The 15249-nt window shown below is 31.1% G+C and overlaps 1 protein-coding gene across 3 annotated transcripts; it reads right to left on the reverse strand.

Moving 5' to 3' along the window:
- Positions 1–417: 417 nt before the first annotated feature.
- LOC105248158 (kinesin heavy chain) lies at positions 418–14577 on the reverse strand. 3 transcript variants are annotated; one of them, XM_011252791.3, is made up of 14 exons: positions 13578–14577; positions 10357–10498; positions 10105–10278; positions 9756–10024; positions 8405–8651; positions 8092–8328; positions 6866–7212; positions 6503–6712; positions 6251–6394; positions 5333–5617; positions 4427–4612; positions 4148–4351; positions 1998–2292; positions 418–597 (listed from the first exon to the last, which is right to left on the reverse strand). In XM_011252791.3, exons 1-14 carry the CDS (start codon positions 13734–13736, stop codon positions 521–523), a joined length of 2976 nt encoding a protein of 991 aa, XP_011251093.1. In that variant the 5' UTR covers positions 13737–14577; the 3' UTR covers positions 418–520. The 3 variants fall into 3 exon arrangements, with proteins under 3 accessions (XP_011251093.1, XP_025264900.1, XP_011251096.1); XM_025409115.1 differs by having other exon boundaries at positions 419–682; XM_011252794.3 differs by having other exon boundaries at positions 419–663; positions 13578–14576.
- Between the last annotated feature and the right edge of the window lie 672 nt (positions 14578–15249).

Raw genomic sequence — 15249 nt, forward strand, 5'->3', positions numbered from 1 at the left:
ATCATCATCATTATCATCATTATCATGCACTATGTGACATTTTAAATTAAATAATTTATAAAAATTATCTATTTACACATCGACAGGACATGCAGCGCTCGCATTAAATATGAACTGCCCGGTAACTGTATTTTCTCACGTGTGTAGATGAAACCAAGTAGAAAAATCTCACCTTGCGGTTTATGATTTTTATAATAATTAATGAGAAATTAATTTTAAAAAATCGCAAAATAGTAGAGGACTTTTCTACTTGTATTTATGGTTATTACCGGACATTTTTTATATATATAATTTATAATGCACTCGTATCTTATATATATATATTGTATATATATATATATATATATATATATATATATATATATATATATGTATACCTAAGCACATGCTTGCTTCGAGAAAAAAAAAAAGAAAAAAAAAAGAAAGTTAAAAGAACTGGCGGTGCTCTCTCTTTGCAGATAATATAGTACTATTGCCCTTATTTTTTATAATATAATAATAGTAATAGTAATTGTAACATTTATGCATATCCATTATACATAAGAGCCGCTGGAATTCTTTTGTTTTCATCGATGAAAGCGTTCTTGCATTCGTTTTCTGTAAAAGTGAAGGGTATTTTGGCATTATGCGATCACGATCATCACTGTACGCTGTTACCCATATCTGTGTGTGTATATGTGATCAGGAACATGGAAAAAAAACAGAGAGGAAAATAAATAAATATCTCCAAAGTAACATTCAATCATTTAAAATTTTATATTTCGCGAAAAATTAATCATAATTTAAAAAATGATATATCGCGATTCAGAAAATGTTTTAATAAATAATTAATAATACGCCATGCAAAAGAATACGAAAATAGAGAACATACGATAGAAAAAAAGAAACGTATCGCGAGGTTTGTTCATTTTTATCTCATTTTTATCATTTTCATCAGGATGTCTACTCAAATCTTCTAAAAAAAAAGTGATCTTCTAGATATTTTTATTCAAAATTTTAAAATTAGAGAGAATATTTAAAATTTTTTTGTAGAAATCTTTAAAATAAATCTTTTCATTGTATCTTTTATTGTTTTCCACTCATGAAAAAAAAACACAGAGCTTCTTAAGTTTCAAGTGCCAGATGTGCAAATGCATAGAAAAAAATTGAATAGCTTTATAAGATGAATATTTTTCACTTGCATAAAATTTCATTTTCTTATCACTAAAATTAATAAAAAATATGTACTGTATATTCAATATAAGATTTGTTAAGAGAAAAAAATATATTCATAAAGAACATATTTGCAAAACTCGACATGTCAAAAAAATCGGAAATAAGTAAAAAGCATGATTCTGGATTGTAATTCTTGATTTGTTCATGTTTTTCTGATCTGTCTCATACAGAATTACAAATATTTCAAGTATTATTTAAAAAATTAGCAATGTTACATCATAATTCAACCTGTTAAATAAATTCTCTTTTTATCTATGTTAAGTTATAAGCACTTGTTGAGTTTTGTATTCTCAAATAAAGATATATATATATTTATAATCTATTTCAAATATATAATTTATTTGTCTTGCAAACTGTTTAAAATAAAAACAGAATTATTAAAAAGAGAATTTTCTAAAAAATTCTCTGAATCCCAATAAAATTACATGAGAATTTTCTGATTTCTTTTTAAGTACAAAAAAATTCTTGAAAATTCCAGGTTTTCCATGTTTTTTTAAGGAGTAGACATCCTGTTTGTCTTTAACGAAATTAAGTCATTTATTTTAAAATACAGAGAGATCTATCTGAAGACTCGAAATTTCTTTCTTTTGTAGCACAAAACCGAGCAAGCAATATAAGGTAATTTTTAATTAAACAAATTTAAAAGAAAAAAATAAGATAATTAAATTATAAATACATAAAATGTGAGACATTTGCGAAAAAAGAAAGAGAAAGAAATTGCGGACGATTTTAACTAGCACGACTCTTATAACGAGGGAAGCGAAAAAGTTATTATTTCTTACCACGATTGCCAGTCCTGATGGCGTTGACATTGCTCAAATGATGCTGACCGGCGCGAATCGGTTTCGCGATCTGCGCGCTAGGTCCGCGGCGCGCAAGATTCTTTTGTCGGACCGCCTCCTTGATTCGGTCCACCTCGTACTGATAGCGCTTACGATCCCGCATTGCGCCCTCCTTAGCATCGCGCAGTGCCGTCTCCAGAGCCTTGATACGTTCCATCGTCGCTCGCAGTCGCTTCTCCAATTTAGGCAGCTCGCAGCGAAGATCGGCATTGTCTCTGACGAGTTGTTTGTGCACCTAAAAGACATGTGAAATGAATATATATACAGGGTGAGACATTTTAAGTTACCCACCCCAATAACTTTTTTATTTTTGAATGTACAACAAAATGTTTCAAATAAAAGTTGCTTGACTTCGAGGAGGACAGAAGATGGTGACAAAAATTTGACCTTGGATAGTCATTTGAAGGTCACATAAAGGTCACCTTCAATTTCTTAAATGGAACCTACTATTTTTCATTGCATATTCTTGTAGCTTATCTCGAGAGCTTTCCAAAACACTATAATAAAGTATTTCTTCATTGAGTACTTTTCGAGTTATGAGGCTTGAAATAATTTCTTAATTTTACATAAACCATAAAATATCTAGTAAAATATTCATTTTTCTATTATCTTGCCTTAATACTTTTATGTACAAAATAATGAGAGCAATCAATTGGTGTAAAAAAACATAATTATTTTAAAAATATATACAGGGTGGACCATTTTAATCTATAATGGAAAATATCTCGGAATGTTGGTGAGATACAACAAAATGTTTTAGACAAAAGTTGTATGGTTTCAAGGGGGACAGATGGTGTCATTAGTTTGATCTTGAAGAGCCACCTGAAGGACACGCGAAGGTCAGCTCCAACTTTTTAAATGGGATATCCTATATGCTTTTGCATATTCTTGTAGCTCATCTCAAGAGCTTTCCAAAACACTATAATTAAGTTAGTTTTCATTAAGTACTTTCCAAGTTATGAGGCTTGAAATCATTTTTTAATTTTACATAAACCGTAAAATATCTTGTAAAATATTCATTTTTCGATTATTTTACCTTAATACTTTTGTGTACAAAATAATGAGAGGAATCAATTGATGTAAAGAAAAGACATAGTTATTTTTAAGAAAAAATATGTAATTGTTAATTGCAAATTACATATTTTTTTTCGAAACAACTATGAGTTTTCTTTACACCAATTGATTCTTCTCATTATTTTGTACATAAAAGTATTAGGTAAGTAAGGTAAAATAATCGAAAAATGAATATTTTACAAGATATTTTACGGTTTATGTAAAATTAAAAAATGATTTCAAGCCTCATAACTTGGAAAGTACTTAATGAAAACTAACTTAATTATAGTGTTTTGGAAAGCTCTTGAGATGAGCTACAAGAATATGCAAAAGCATATAGGGTGTCCCATTTAAAAAGTTGGAGCTGACCTTCGCGTGTCCTTCAGGTGGCTCTTCAAGATCAAACTAATGACACGATCTTATGTCCCCCTTGAAACCATACAACTTTTGTCTACAACATTTTGTTGTATCTCACCAACATTCCGAGATATTTTCCATTATAGATTAAAATGGTCTACCCTGTATATAATTATTAATTGTAAATTACATATTTTTTCTTAAAAACAACTGTATGTTTTCTTTACACCAATTGATTGCTCTCATTATTTTGTACATAAAAGTATTAAGATAAAATAATCGAAAAATGAATATTTTATTAAATATTTTATGGTTTATGTAAAAATAGGATATTATTTCAAGCCTTATAACTCAAAAAGTATTTAACGAAAAGGTACTTAATTATAGTGTTTTGGAAAGCTCTCGAGATAAGCTACAAGAATATGCAATGAAAAATAGTAGGTTCCATTTAAGAAATTGAAGGTGACCTTTATGTGACCTTCAAATGACTATCCAAGGTCAAATTTTTCCCACCATCTTTTGTCCCCTTCGAAGTCAAGCAACTTTTATTTGAAACATTTTGTTGTACATTCAAAAATAAAAAAGTTATTGGGGTGGGTAACTTAAAATGGTTCCCCCTATATATTGAAATGAAAAAAAGAAAAACATTAATGTATCGTAAATTATAAATGATGAAGTACCTTCGTCAGTTGGTCCAGATTGTTTTCTAAGAAGGATATCTTTTGTTTCTGCGCGAGAGAACCGCCGTCGTCCTCATTGTCCTCGGCGCTGATGGTCTTCTTTATTCTAGTTTGCAGATCTTGGACGAATAATTTTCGCAGATTGTGCAAGGTCTGCAATTCTTTGGCTACCGTGTCTTCCAATCCCTTGAGATCTTTTCTCGCCTGTAATCAATTCGATATGATGATGAAAATTCATTTTACATGATAGCATAGATGAGTCTTTCAATTCGAACATACTTGCTCTCGGCGCTCATTCAGTAGGACAAGTTCCTGCAGCTTGACAGACTTGTTAGCCTCCTCTTGCTTCAACCGTTCGTAATCAGCCTGCATCTGCTGGTGCGCCAAGGTAAACTTCTGATTCAGATCCTTGAGTTCGCTGATCAACTCCTGCTTCTCGGACAACTCGTCTCGAAGAGCAGCGACCTTAAATTAGAATCACAAACATGCATTTAAAAGGTAAAAGAATAGCCTGTATAAAGTTAGCCCCCCATTTTTCAAATTTTAAAATTCTAAAAGTTGTTCCAGATTGTTCTAGACTTGTTCTAAATTGTTCTACATTTTGGTGTCACTGACGTGCCGCTATCGGTCGAAAAATACAAAAAAATGCAAAAAAAAACCAGTCTATCTCTAAGAGTAAAGTGCCCTTCAAATTTGTTCTGGCAAAAATGAGAGTTGTTCTAGGTTATTACATTAATTATTAGCTTAAATATGCTTATATATTATTATATTATATAATAATTTGATGTTCATAAGATGATAATGATAGCTGTAGGCGTAAAAATATTGTCTGAGCGCTCGATATTATTTTTTAAGTATCTTTTTAAATTTTTTGTAGAATTAATACTTTGGAATAATGTTTGGAACAACTAGAACAATATGGAACAACCTTTAAAAGTTTGATTTTTGAAAAATGGTGTGCCATGTCAAAAAATCGTTTTTTTAATTTTCCGCGAAAATTATTCTTACAAAAATTTAATATTCTGGAACAATTTAGAACAAGTCTAGAACAACCTGGAACAACTTTTAGAATTTTAAACTTTGAAAAATGGGGGCTAATTTTATACAGATAAAAAAATATTCATTTCATAATCTTAATGACATTGACAAGCGCACAAAATTAGCAATCATTCCACAGATAACAACCTGTTTTTGATGCGCATCTCTTAGTTGATCCATCTGCTCTTCCAGGGCCACTCGCATCTTCGTTGCCGCCTCTTTCTCCTCGGCCTTTTCCTTGTTGGTAACCGCCTGCACCTGTTCAGCGGCCTTCAGTTTGGCGCACTCTTCACGCAACGCGTCCACATCTTCCTCCAGGGCCCGCTTACGTGCGTCGGCTTCTTTCATCGATTCCGTCAGCGTCTGCATACGTGCTTCGTGTTGCGAGATCAACAATCGGCTCTCGGCCAAGTCCTTCTCATATTCGGAAACCTATGAGGCACACATTTATATAAATAAAATGAAGATTAAAATTATATATAAATATAATAAAAGATTAAAATTATAATTATATAATAGAAAATTAATATTAAAATTATATATAAATAAAATTATATATATATGTATATATATATATATATATATATACATATATATATATATAATAATATAAATAATAATATAAATATAAAAATAATATAAATATATATATATATATATATATATATATATATATATATAATTTTAATCTTCTATTATATAATTATAATTAATTATAATTTTAATCTTCTATTATATTTATATATAATTTTAATCTTCATTTTATTTATAATAGAAGATTAAAATTATATACAGGGTGTCCCAAAAGTCCCGGACCGGTCGAATATTTCTTCAAATGATTATCCCATGTCAAATCATTGTCACTATCTGATGGCCCCCTTCAGGCCATACAACTTTTGTCTGAAACGTTTCTTTCTAAAGTGCATAGTTTATGAAATATTCGACCGGTCCGGGACTTTTGGAACACCCTGTATATATATATATATATATATATATATATATATATATATATAATTATAGATAAAATGAAGATCGGAGGAAGCAAACTGATGCGCCATCACTCACTTTCTTGTTACAGTCCACTTGAAAGCTTTCCAATCCCTGACATCGCTGCACCAAATTCTTCACTTCAGACTTCATTTTACTAATAAATAGCCGCGCCACTGTAAATTCCTCTTCAAGTTTACCGTTGCTTTCCGGTGGAGCAATCTTAAATTCAAAATCACAATTGACAAAATTATAGAATGAATATAATTATGGAATAACTTCATATTTACATTTCTTTTTTCTATTCCCAAAGATTCAACATATCCTTACTTTTAGATTTTCGTTAGATTCGCCGCCGATTGCAACTCCAATTTCGCCTAAGTCTTTCAAGAAATTCGCTAGCATCTCTGCAATGCGTTTCCTTTGATGAGCCGACATATCGCGCAACTGTTGCAGCTCGGATGCGGTGTTGTTCAGAGCTACTTGTTTAGCCAACAGCTCCTCCGCCATAGATTCCTGTTCCTTATTTTTTAGCTCGACCTAATATTTAAAGCAAACAAATAAAAATCCTAGTTCTTCTTTAGAATAGAGAGAGAGAGAGAGGGAGAGAAAATTCTCTTTTTTTCAAAATAATATCAAATATTTTCTCAAAATAATATTTAATATCAAATATTTTCTCAAAATAATATTTACCTCTTGCGATTTTTGATCGTAATTGACGGCGAGCTCTTCCAGTGCTTGCAATACCTCCTTCACTTCCTCCTTAGCGCTCTCGTTCTCCTGTTGTATTCGGTTCATCTCCTGCTGCAGCTGCTCATAATCTCGCCTCGCGCTGGCGATAAGTTCCTCCTGTTCCTCCATCTGTTCCTTAAGCTTCTCGACGTATTGCGACTGCTGATTGATCTCTTCGTCCTTATCATCCAGCTGTTGATACAGTCTTTCGCGTTCCTCCTCGAGTTTCTGTCTCTCCTCGTTCGAGAGGGAACCAATCATGAGACCGCCGCCGGGGGTGGCGGGCATCGGACTATCGTCCAGTTTGCCTACAAGACAAAGGATTGAAGAGAGAAATTCATAATAAAAATTTTAAATAAAAATTACTAATTATCTCATCTATACAGGGTGTCCCATTTTAACTTGGACAGTAAAATATCTCAAAAACTAAGCCAGCAAACAAAAATGTTTCAGACAAAAGTATGGTTTCGAGGGGGACATAAGATGGTACCATTGATTTGATCTTGAAGAGTTATTTGAAGGTCACATGAAGGTCACCTTCAATTTTTTAAATGGAACCTACATTTTCTCATTACATATTCTTGTAGCTTATCTCGAGAGCTTTCCAAAACACTATAATAAAATATTTTTTCATTGAGTACTTTTCGAGTTATGAGGCTTGAAATCATTTCTTAATTTTACATAAACCGTAATATATCTAATAAAATATTCATTTTTCGATTATCTTGCCTTGATACTTTTATGTACAAAATAATAAGAGAAATCAATTGGTGTAAAAAAAAAACACATAGTTGTTTCAAAGAAAAAATATGTAATTGTTAATTGCAAATTACATATTTTTTCTTAAAAATAACTATGCGTTTTCTTTACACCAATTGATTCCTCTCATTATTTTGTACATAAAAGTATTAAGGCAAGATAATCGAAAAATGAATATTTTTGGAAAGCTCTCGAGATAAACTACAAGAATATGTAATGAGAAAATGTAGGTTCCATTTAAGAAATTGAAGGTGACCTTCATGTGACCTTCAAATAAGACCTCTTCAAGGTCAGACCAATGATATCATCTTATGTCCCCCTCGAAACCATACAACTTTTGTCTGAAACATTCTTGTTTGCTGGGCTTAGTTTTTGAGATATTTTACTGTCCAAGTTAAAATGGAACAATCTGTATATATCATCATTACCTTCGACAGGCACATTGATTGGCGTGGTAACATCCGGTCCTTCGACCAAGCTGACTTGCTCTTCGGGCTTAACGGTCTCGCCCTGCCGCCAACGTGACAATTCCGCCTCCAATTTGTCCACCTTGCCTTTGTATCTGGCCGCTTTCTCCTTTTCACGCTCATAGCGACGTTTCCATTCTTCGGCCGTCAACTCCTCGTTCACACATACAACATTCTTGATTGTCTTAGCGCGCTTACCTATTTAACAACAAATATGTTTCATAAGTCACTGACCAAGCGTACCATCTCGACACGAAAAAAATGATAAATCTACCGAAATCTAAAGTCGATTTTGTTTCCGATTCGTTGAAACTAGCGGGAGAACAACAGATGATGATCGTGGTTCTAGCGTTACCACCCAATGATTCTTGCAATATTCTTGTTAGCTTGGAATCGCGATAAGGAATGTGAGTCTTATTGCCGTCAGCCAAGGCCGAGATTACATTACCCAGCGCAGACAGGGATTTATTGATGTTTTTTGCCTCGTCAAGTACTGTTCCTTCGGCACCGGTTTTAGAAACCTGTAAATATGAAAACAATGCAATAATATAACAATATAATAGAACTAGAGAAATGTAAAAAAAACCCTTCTTTTTTCTAATAGAAAATAAACGTTAAAATAAACGTTAAAATAAAACCCTTTTACTGCCTTTTTTATTAAGAAAGAAAAGTTTTTATTATCTTTTTAATATTATTTTTTTCTTTATATATTTTTAATATTATTTTTATTTATATATTTATCATTCTTTTATATATTTATAATTTATATATTTATATATTTATTATTTTTATTTATATATTTTTTCGTTATTATAATAAAAGAAACCTCTAAAGTTTTTGTCTTTTTTCCGAAAGTAATTTTAATGAATTAATGAGATTTTTGAAGAGAAGAATTTTTAGCAAAGATTATTTTATCAATTAGATGCATAATAAAAATTTTTATCATGCACCTAATTGAAAATTAATTATGTGTGTAATTATTTATGTATTTAATATCAGTTTAATCACAAAAGTCTCGTTAATCCATTAAAATTGTTTTCGAGAAAAAAAAAATTAATTAATTAAAAATATAGAAACTTTAGATTTTTGGTTATTTTAAAATAGTTATTAAATATAAGAATTACAAACTGTATTTTTGTATAATAAAAAAATGTATTTAGTTCAATTTTCAATTGTTTTTAGAAAATTTTACCTAATTAAAAATAGTAATTATATAAATAGCTAATTGAAGTGCAATTTACATTTAAAATAGTGGTGATTAATTTTAAATCTATCATGTGAAAATGAAAAATTAACTTGCATAATAAATAAATAAAAATATAAAAATAAAATATAAATAAACGTTGAATATCTGAGGAAATTTTAAATCTATCATGTGAAAATGAAAAATTAACTTGCATAATAAATAAATAAAATATATAATAAATAAAATATAAATAAACGTTGAATATCTGAGGAAAATTTTTTTGTAAACTAGGCTTGTCTTTTTCTATTCAAAAATTGTATTTTATATTTAAAAAAAAATTTGTTTTCTTCTATTTATGTATATTTCTAGATAGAACGAAATAATACAAAAAAAGCAAATAAATTTAAACACGAAATTCTAAATTAAATAAATTTCTCACCTTTTCCGAACCAGCCAAATCGACAAGATATAGTTTGCCGGAAAGTTTCTTCTGATTTTCTAGATTTTCCTGTTTAACATTTATGAGAAAAACAGAATGGGAACGCGAGCTGTGCTCGTTCATATTGGTCACGGCAATGTGCCGATTCGATTTGCCCTCTTCTATCACCTCGAACACTTCCTCGGGACTAGAAACGAATCGTTCGGTCGCGCCTTTCACAAACGGCACCCGGTTCTTGTCTTCATGTACACTTAAGTTGACCTTAGATACTGCAAAGAAATATTACGATAATATAATATATCAATAATTAATGTATCAATCAACACATGAACATAGGATCAAATCTTACCATCGAGAAGATCCCTGATTTTATCCATGTAAATCTCAAAATATGATACTTTAATATGGAATTCCAAATTTTCCTCCATGCCGTAGATATGATTGAAGATGTCATTGACGATTCTCGGGATAATACCCTGCTTGTTGGGATCGCCAATGACTCCCTCCATTGTGTGCGTTTTACCTGTACACACAGAATATGCATTATTTTATTATCTACGTTGTATGGTAGTTGTTTTCAAACAAGATAAGTACTCCTTACCTGACGATGTTTGACCGTATGCGAAAATGGTTCCATTATATCCTGCCAAAACGTCCGTGACGATGGACTTTGCTGCCTCATTGTAAACTTTATCTTGTGTAGCATTCGGCTTGAATACTTTATCGAAGAGATATACTTTGCCCTAAAAACCGATATATATAGAAAAATGTATTAATCAAGTTTTATTGTCTTATTTAATAATATTCAGAGCTTTATTAATCTTATTCACTGATTTTATCTAGAAAAATATATTTATTTTGAAAATATCGAGAGTATTCAATAAAAACATTAGGATCAAGGATCCATTCCTTTGCTTGAACAGTATTTTTCCCCATCAGGAAGCAATGTTTTATCAAAACACGAAATTCCAATTTTTCCATTCTTTTGAAAATTGCACAAGTAGCGTCACTAAAACCACTGTAACTTGTAAACTAATGGTCCGATTGAGTTAAAATTTTAACACGGCGCGTTTGAATATTGGTGCTTCCCCAAAATAATATGGATTTGTTATTAGTGGCGCCATTTATATGTTAGGCCCGGAACTTATTGAGTGATGTGTTACAATATTTTCCACAATATTGTTACAATTTAGACAATTATATATTGTCTATAATATTTTTTAATGGGAAAACATTGACAAATATAATTATAGTGGAAAATAAAAGTGATACAGTAGGAAATAAAATTATTGTAGCAATATTCAATACTGGAAAAATATTTTTAATTACGTTGGAAAAATATTTTAAATATTACTATTGCGTAAATAGTAACTAACATTAGTAGTTAAATGATGCAATATTGTACTTTCAACTATAAAATATTAATTAAAAGCTACAAAATATTTAATCTACCACTGCTCTTATCTACAATATTTTATTTTTGTAACAATATTGTTACAATAATGTCTATAATATTTTTTAATGGGAAAACATTGACAAATATAATTATAAGAAAATAAAAATGGAAACTAAAAATGATACAGTAGAAAATTATTGTAGCAATATTATTGTAAAAATTATTGTAGCAATATTCAATATTGGACAAATATTTTTCATTACGTTGGACAAATATTTGAAATATTACCATTGTATAAATTTTATTACCATTAGTGGTTAAATGATGCAATATTGCGCAAATAGTACTAACATTAGTGGTTAAATGATGCAATATTGCACTTTCAACTATAAAACATTCAACTACGAAATATATGAAATCACACATCAGCTGGAGTCATCGCACACAATAATTCCAGTTATTATAAAAAAAAAAAAGAAAAATACAGAAAAGTATTAATACAAAATAAATTTTCCAGATTCCTCAAAGAATCTGTATAAATTATAATTTCATCACATATCTATACAACATGATACATATACCTCTATCAGTCTCATATCATATATTTATCAATATTTTCCAATATTGTTACAATATAGACAATTATATTGTCTATAATATTTTTTAATGGGAAAACATTGACAAATATACTTATAAGTGGAAAATAAAAATGATACAGTAAAAATGATACAGTAAAATTATTGTCGCAATATTATTGTAAAAATTATTGTAGCAATATTCAATATTGGAAAAATATTTTTAATTACGTTGGAAAAATATTTGAAATATTACCATTGCGTAAATAGTAACTAACATTAGTAGTTAAATGATGCAATATTGCACTTTCAACTATAAAACATTTAACTACGAAATATATGAAATCACATCATTTGGAGTCATCGCACACAATAATTCCAGTTATCATTAAAAAAAAGAAAAATACAGAAAAGTATTAATACAGAATAGATTTTCCAGATTCCTAAAAAAATCCGTATGAATCATAATTTCATCACGTATCTATATACAACATGATACATATACGTCTATCAGTCTCATATCATATATTTATCAATATTTTCCACAATATTATTACAATATAGATAATATTGTCTATAATATTTTTTAATAGGAAAACATTGACAAATACAATTATAAGTGTAAAATAAAAATGATACAGTAGGAAATTATTGTAAAAATTATTGTAGCAATATTCAATATTGGAAAAATATTTTAAATATTATCATTGCGTAAATAGTAACTAACATTAGTGGTTAAATGATGCAATATTGCACTTTCAACTATAAAACATTTAACTACGAAATATATGAAATCACACATCATTTGGAGTCATCGCAAACAATAATTCCAATTATCATAAAAAAAAAAAGAAAAATACAGAAAAATATTAATACAGAATAGATTTTCCAGATTCCTAAAAGAATCCGTATGAATCATAATTTCATCATGTATCTATATACAACATGATACATATACCTCTATCAGTCTCATATCATATATTTATCAATATTTTCCACAATATTGTTGCAATATTATAGACAATTATATTGTCTATAATATTTTTTAATGGGAAAACATTGACAAATATAACTATAAGTGTAAAATAAAAATGATACAGGAAATTATTGTCGCAATATTATTGTAACAATATTCAATATTAGAAAAATATTTTTACTTATGTTGGAAAAATATTACCATTGCGTAAATAGTAACTAACATGATTGGTTAAATGATGCAATATTGCACTTTCAACTATAAAACATTCAACTACGAAATATATGAAATCACACATCAGCTGGAGTCATCGCACACAATAATTCTTACAATATAAACAATTATATTGTCTATAATATTTTTTAATGGGAAAACATTGACAAATATAATTATAAGTAGAAAATAAAAATGATACCGCAGGAAATTATTGTAGCAATATTCAATATTGGAAAAATATTTTTAATTACGTTGGAAAAATATTTGAAATATTACCATTGCATAAATAGTAATTAACATTAATAGATAATTGATAGTTAATTGATGCAATATTGCCCTTTCAACTATAAAACATTCAACTATGAAATATATGAAATCACACATCAGCTGGAGTCATCGCAAACAATAATTCCAGTTATAAAAAAAAAAAAAGAAAAAAAATACAGAAAAGTATGAATACAGAATAATTTTCCAGATTCCTAAAAGAATCCGTATGAATCATAATTTCCTCACGTATCTATATACAACATTATACATATACCCCTATCAGTCTCTACAACACCCACAAGGGAGAGGGGAAGGGAAGGGGAAGGATCCCGAGGGACGTCGTCGACGAGGAGGATAAATCCTCCACGTCGGAGACTTCACGTTTCACGTACCCCGATGGAGATGCAATTCTCGTCGCCCCCAGCCGGGAACTTGACGATGAACTTGGAGCCGGCCTTCTCCTCGGAATCGTTCAGCGGCCGAAACCTGCAGACCACCTTGATACTATCCTCGGCGGCGATCTCTCGCTCCCTCGGGGTCTCCATTGCCATCGTCGCGCGACAGGAGGCAACGAGACGGTACACGCGTGTAGGCGTGCGTATGTGTCACCCTATATATCTATACTTAATATACTTAACCCTGGAGAGTGTCTTATTAATCGACGCGACCGATTCCTTTCCCCTCTTCTCTCTTCGCTGATTCTTAGGGCCGCCAATCAGCTGCTACCAATCACCCTTGGAGTTTACTCTCATCTGTTTTTCACTATTCACCGCCCTCTCTGCCCTCGATTACTCTCGGCGACGACGACGACGACGACGGGATGGACATCCGAACATGAAGGGATTGCGCCGTCTCTTTCTCTCTCTCTCTCTCTCTCTCTGTTCCTTCCTTTCCCTCTCTTCCCTCTCCCTCCTAGTCCCTAAGCTCCGAAAAGCAGACAGGTCCGTCTGTCACCGTTCTCGCTGGCAGCAAGATGGCGGCTGATAAGTGGACAACTGACTGGCCCACTCGATCCTATCCCCCTGGGTTCGCTCTGTTTCGTTGAATTTTTCTATCTCTCTTGCTCGTCAGTTCGCGATCGTCGACTCGTTTTCGAGATGGTTGAGAATGAGAGCGGAGCGAAGAGGATCGCGAGGATCGCGAGGATCACGATGACCTATCTGCGGAGAAACTCGACGAGCGATCAGATCGCGTGCAATCGATGATGAGCCGTGGAATATGTGTGTGTGTGTGTGTGTGTGAGTGTGTGTATGATATCTACACCTACGTAACTATATCTATAGAGATGTAGAAGTGAGTCGGCGCACGCTCTTTTTCCACGAAAAGAGAATGAAATTGAATAGGAAGGAGAGAATAGACTTTGTCGTCTCATTCGGATTAATTTATTATACACTGAAGTTTTGGATTTTTTTTACATGTCACTATGGCAATTTATTTCGAGAAGAATTCAGCATGGATAGACATATATACATATGTGTAGAGAGTCTAAGAAGGTTTCTCTCTGGTATACAGGGTGTCCCAAAAGTCCCGGACCGGTCGAATATTTCATAAACTATGCACTTTAGAAAGAAATGTTTCAGACAAAAGTTGTATGACTTGAAGAGGGCCATCAGATAGTGGCAATGATTTGACATGGGAGAGTCATTTGAAAGTCACGTGAAGATCATCGTCAATTTTTTAAATGGAACCACCTATTTTTATTAAATATTCTGGTAGCTCACGTCGAGAGCTTTCCAAAACACTATAATTAAGTTAGTTTTCGTTAAGTACTTTCCGAATTATGAAAGGCATTTTCTCCCATCTTTCTTAAACATTTTTTATACTTTCAAAATTATTTATTTAATTTAAAACGGTGTCTGCATTTGTAGCAAAACGCGTTTTAATATTACAAATACATCATAACATTATTATAATCTTATATTATTATAATCTTATATTATAATATTTCTAAGGGCGGACGTTTTAATGTTGCTGCAAGCTTGCAGTATAATGTTACAAAAATATTTCGCAACTTCTATGCAATATTACAATGTTTCAATGTTAGATCTATGCAACGTTTTTGCA

This window comes from Camponotus floridanus, unplaced genomic scaffold (assembly GCF_003227725.1).
Source record: "Camponotus floridanus strain SB8 unplaced genomic scaffold, Cflo_v7.5 scaffold241, whole genome shotgun sequence".
Lineage (NCBI taxonomy): Eukaryota > Metazoa > Arthropoda > Insecta > Hymenoptera > Formicidae > Camponotus > Camponotus floridanus.

Excerpts from the sequence above, each read along its gene's own strand:
- LOC105248158 (XM_011252791.3), bottom strand. The coding sequence starts at position 13,736 with ATGGCAATGGAGACCCCGAGGGAGCGAGAGATCGCCGCCGAGGATAGT. Across the intron at positions 10,025-10,104 it reads AATCAGGGATCTTCTCGATG|TATCTAAGGTCAACTTAAGT; the intron begins GTAAGATTTGAT and ends ATTTCTTTGCAG. Across the intron at positions 598-1,997 it reads CATCAGGACTGGCAATCGTG|AAAACGAATGCAAGAACGCT; the intron begins GTAAGAAATAAT and ends TCACTTTTACAG.